Below are 5,582 nucleotides of genomic sequence, written 5' to 3'. Positions count from 1 at the left end.
CTAGATGTTAACAAACGGCTAGGAATCGGTACAATGAGAATTAGCAACTTCAGTTATAGGCATTCTATATTTATAACAATATTTTAAGAATAAATAAGTATAATTCCACCTAGTAACTATTTCTTCAGGCATGAGTCTTGGTTTTAGTCCATAGTGTAGACATTTTTCTTTAAATGCATTTAATCTAGTACTTTTATTATTTTCTTGAATTACACCAACAGCTCTTCTAACTAAAGTGATATCATCTCTAAATAATTCAAGGCCACTCTTCACAATCAAGTTATAAATATGACATGCACATCTAATATGAAATATTTCAGGAAGTGGTGGGTGTAGATGCAATTTTAATATTATAATAGCAATATTGTTGTTAGAAGCATTATCAAATGACATACACAAAATATTTTCTGCAAGATTATAAAATATAGCAACTTCATGGATAGTATTACTTATAAATGCACCAGTATGACTTTGATCTTTATCATATTTAAAAGCAATAATACGTTTTTGCATACAAAAATTATCATCTATCCAATGACATGTAACAGTCAAATAATTATTTTCATTTACAGCACGGCCAATATCAGAAGTAAGAGAAACTCTACAAGAAAGACTGGCGAACAAATAACGTATATATGTCTGATATTGTCCAAAAAGCCTAAAGATATCAGCTCTATAAGTACTTCTAGGAATACCTTTAAACAAAGGGTTATAAATTCTTTGAATATAAGTAACAAGATATGGTAAAGTAGCAAAACTAAAAGGTAAACAACCTAAAACAATCATTTTAGCTAATTCTTCCCGATCTTTCTTAATATCGTATTTACCCATTAACCCCCTAGTACCCGGATTAAGTTTTTGTTGCCCATCTTCCTCATCTACTCCCCAATCAAGAGGGTGGTGCTCTACCATGTGCCTACGAAGTTGACCCGTTCCCCCTCCCTTACCGGTCTCATGTTTATAAGCATCCTTACAAATTCTACATCTTACATAATTTTTATCTTCTTCTAGTCTGTCAAAAAAATTCCAACACTTACTTCTTAATCTTTGATTCTTCTTAATAGGGAGGGGAGGCCTACTTGTATTACCACGACCTCCACCCCTAATATTTTGAGTTTGACTAGCATTACCAGGTGTAGCTGGTGGTGTTTTAAGATTATCAGGTGATTGAATATCATCTAAATTATCATCTACATCATCATCTATACCATAATTATTTTGAAATCGCTCATAATCTAATTTAAATTTTCAGATGAACTTTCAAAAATATGTGTAAAGCTACTAGAAGAACCAGCACCACCTCTTGATCTTTTGAAAGTTTTCTTACTGACACCTCTACTAGTGCATGCTTTTTTGGCTGTTCTAAATATATCCATTATGTAAATTAAATTAATAATTCTAAATAATAAAATACGTGTACACCAAAGAAGAGAAAGAGATGGAACGAGTGTACCGGGATTCCGGATGCCGCACTAAATTTGATATCAAAAATCAAAATTCAATTGATAGATCGATACTTGATAGTTGATACTTGATACCATACTTCACTCGAATACTTAATATTTGATAATAATAATTTTGTAATGGCTAAACTAAATATTTGATGAAACTTGAAATAGTAAGTAATTGAGAATTTAAGAACAATAATCAACATTATCAAGAGAGAATTGAGAGAGAATTAGAGTAGTAAGAGAGTGAATTGTGAGGAAAAATGAAGAAGAAGGGGGGCTATTTATAGTTTTTAAAAGGTTAAAATTATAATTTATCAAATATTAGGGGTGGGGAAGCTATTTTCTTAAGGGGGTAGGCCGAAATGGCCATTTCTGCAAAAAAAGGTCGTTGGCCAACGGTCATTTTTGAATTTGACCGTTGGCAACGGTCCAGAAAATTTTTTTAAAAAAATTATAACGGAAACCGGGCTGGACCGGGTTATGGCCCGTTACAAATCCGTTAACGGGTTACCGGGCTAAGCGGGTTCCAGTGCACCGGTATCCAAAAACTTTTCGTCTAAAACCTGCTCCCCGCCCAACCCATCCCAGTCCCCCCCTCCCCCCCCAACGCTATAGTACCGGGCTGACCCGGGCTGAATCGGGTTGTAAATGGGCCAGCCCGACACGATTAACAGGTATAGTTCTAACCAATCCCATTTGAATCTTCTCCTTTATAAAAAGGCAATCTATTTCAATATGTTTAGTCCTTTCATGATATACTGGATTGACAGTTATTTGTAATGTTGTTTTGTTGTCACAATACAAATTAACTGGCAATACTACAGCTGCTCCTAATTCCTTTAATAATCCAACCAGCCAAACAGCTTCAGAGACAACACTGGCCATGCTCCTATATTCAGCTTCTGCTGAACTTTTTGATATTGTGCCTTGCTTCTTGGATTTTCATGAGACCAATGATTTACCATACTTGACCAAGAAACCAGATACTGATCTTCTTGTGTTAGGACACGATGCCTAGTCTGCATCACAAAACACATAGATTTTGTCTAACTTCTCAATGCTGAACAACATTCCCAGTCCTGGTTCCCTCTTTATGTATCTAGCAACTCTCATAGCTGCATCCCAATGAGATTTTTTGGGTTGTTGAAGGAATTGGCTAAGTGCTTGAACTGTGTATGCTATGTCGGGTCTTGTTAGAGTCAAATACAACAACTTTCCTATTAATCTTTGATATTGTCCCTTATCTTCAAGTGCATTATCATCTTCATTCCCTATCAGCTTGTCATACTCTGGTACAGTCAGCTTCACATTCACCTCAAGAGGTGTCCAAGCTGGTTTAGCATCTCCTATCCCCAACTCAGATATAATCTCCAAGGCATATTTTCTCTGATTCACCAGAATACCTCTACTTGACCTGTTGAATTCCATTTTAAGAAAAAACTTTAGCTCTCCTAAGTCTTTAATCCTGAAGGCCTTGTGTAAAGAATCTTTTGTTGCATATATCATCTGCTGATTATTTCCAGCAATTAGTATATCATCGACATAGACAAGAATCACCACTATATCACTTTGATTCTGTTTAATGAACAAGGAATGGTCAAGACTACTTTGCTTGAACTGCAAACTAACTTAGATCTACTAACTGTATCCCCCTGACTTGAAAATCGTTATGGCAACTCCATATAAACCTCATCATCTAGGTCTCCCTGCAAAAAAAACATTGTAAACATCCATCTGTTGGATACGCCAATTCTGCATAGGTGCTAATGAAAGGACTGTCCTAACAGTGTTTCATTATAGCCAAGGCCTTCCTTTTGACTATAGCCTTTGGCCACTAGTCTAGCTTTAAACCTTTCTATTTCTCCATTAGCTTTAAGCTTGACCTTGTATACCCATCTATACCCAATGGGAACCTTCCCTGGAGGCAAACACACCAGCTCCCAAGTTTTATTAGCTTATAGTGCTGCTATTTTCGCATGCATTGCCTCTATCCACCTAACATCATTACATGCTTCATAAAAGGATGTAGGTTCAGATATTGCTAAGAAGACCCCTAAATAAGCTTTGTGAGAGGAAGATAGCTGATCATATGAAAGATAATTAGCCATAAAATGAGACTTCTTGGCTGGCAAAGGTACTACATAGTCTGTCAACCACAATGGTTGTTTAGTCACTTGCCCAGATCTCCTCAAAGGTGTTGAAGTATCTGATGAGTAGAGTTCAGGTTCTTCAAAAATCTCATCCTTATTTGTATGTACAGGAGGTGTAATGCTATCTTGAGCAGCATTAGATTTTGCACCAGCATGAGAGGAACTAGGTGAAGCATCATGTTGCTCTTAATGATCAACAGGTGAGGCACTAGGAAGACTAGCATCAGTAGGCATAGTATGAGGTTGCATATTTGTTCCTTGTAGATCATCCTCTACAAAAACTGGGGGCTGCAATGCATCTTCTATAGAAATAGGAATGTTAGAATCAACATCTGCAAAATGAGAAGGGTGGTTAGGATAAACACCTTCCTGGCATGAGGTTGGTGAAACACCCTCCTGACAGGAGGTTGGTGAAACAAGTCCTTCAATATCCTTGAAAGGAATCACTCCTTCTTTGAAAGTGACATACTTGTTGATAAAGAACTCCTTCTTCTCCAAGTTGTACAAAAGGTATCCTTTAGTAACATTAGAATGCCCCATTAGCACTGCCCTAACTGCTCCAGCACTGAATTTATCCTGTCTAGGTAAGACACTAGCATAACACAAACACCCCAAAGTTCTCAGATAAAGAAGGGTTGGTCTCTTCCCATGGAACAGTTCATAAGAGATTTACCTTGTATCACAACTGAAGATAGTCTATTGATAATATACATAACTGCCAAAACACAATGTCCCCAAAATCTCACAGGGATATGCCCATGAAATCTAATAGCCCTTGCCACCTCAAGAATGTATCTACGCTTCCTCTCAGCTATTCCATTCCGTTGAGGAGTATAGACACATGTTCTTTGATGTACTATGCCCAATTCTCTTAATAGAGCAGTGAAGTTATAATTCACGAACTCACCCTCATTATCTGACCTTATTGTCTTTACCATAGTACTGAATTGAGTGTGTACCATTTTAAAGAAATCTCTTAATACAATGAACACATCACTTTTAAATTTCAATAAGAAAACCCAGGTCACACGAGAATAGTCATCAACTATAGTTAGAAAATACTTATTGCCATCAATAGTAGAAGTGTTATAAGGTCCCCAAACATCCAAATGTAACAATTGAAAAGTTTTAGTACTTCTACTGTTGCTAGAATGAAAAGGCAGTCTGGTATGCTTAGCTAAAGGACAAACATCACACTTATCTATTACATTTCTACAATTCTCAATAGGCAGTCCAAGAATCTCCTTCATGGCTCCTCCAGAAGCATGTCCCAGCCTTCTATGCCATAGAGAAACATCAATTCCTTTCTCCTGTGCATTTAATCCTCTACTCAGTTCTTCTCGTTCATCTGCAAGTAAGAAGAGGTACAATCCATCTTTCTCTTTACTAATCCCCTTGATCCTCCCACTTGAGAGGTCCTGGAATAGGTAAAAATCAGAAAAAAGGTGACTGAGCAATGAAAGTCTCTAGTTACCTTAGAAACTAACATGAGATTGTACTGGAAATCAGGCACAAACAACATATTTTTCACTACTTGTCCTTTAGAAATTATGCAATCTCCTATATGTGATACCAAATTCACTTGACCATTAAACATATACACTTTTCTATAGCTCCAAGAGTCGAGCCTTTTAATATTTTGTAACGTGCTTAAGTCTGATATCATATGGTTAGTTTCCCCAGTGTCTATGATCCATTCTTTTCTAGCTACATTAACCATAAATGGTTGTATCATACCTGCCATGTTAGCCATTGTGTTTTGTGGAACATCTTTGTTTAGCATAATCATAATTTGATTGTACTGATCAAGCTGTGAACTGTGGTGGCCTAGGAAGCTCACTCATGTGTCCCTTCTCTATTGTCTCAGTCCTTCCTGCATTAGGCCCTGCAACATTAGGATTATAGTTTTTAATATTCATATTGTAAGCAGTATTAGCATTGGCTCCTGATTCCTTTTTCTTGTACTTGAAATCAGCAGGAT

General features: G+C 36.7%; 1 protein-coding gene across 1 annotated transcript; it reads right to left on the bottom strand.

The window, feature by feature from the left end:
* Nucleotides 1-2,465: 2,465 nt before the first annotated feature.
* On the bottom strand, nucleotides 2,466-4,539 carry LOC142177315 (uncharacterized). The gene is made up of 5 exons (XM_075245790.1): nucleotides 4,313-4,539; nucleotides 3,878-4,193; nucleotides 3,437-3,784; nucleotides 3,140-3,157; nucleotides 2,466-3,026 (listed from the first exon to the last, which is right to left on the bottom strand). Exons 1-5 carry the CDS (start codon nucleotides 4,537-4,539, stop codon nucleotides 2,466-2,468), a joined length of 1,470 nt encoding a protein of 489 aa, XP_075101891.1.
* Nucleotides 4,540-5,582: the final 1,043 nt, after the last annotated feature.

This window comes from Nicotiana tabacum, chromosome 23 (genome assembly GCF_000715075.1).
Source record: "Nicotiana tabacum cultivar K326 chromosome 23, ASM71507v2, whole genome shotgun sequence".
In the NCBI taxonomy this organism is placed as follows: Eukaryota; Viridiplantae; Streptophyta; class Magnoliopsida; order Solanales; family Solanaceae; genus Nicotiana; species Nicotiana tabacum.
Note: the sequence above shows the minus strand (reverse complement) of the source record. Positions and strands in the feature narration are given on the sequence as shown.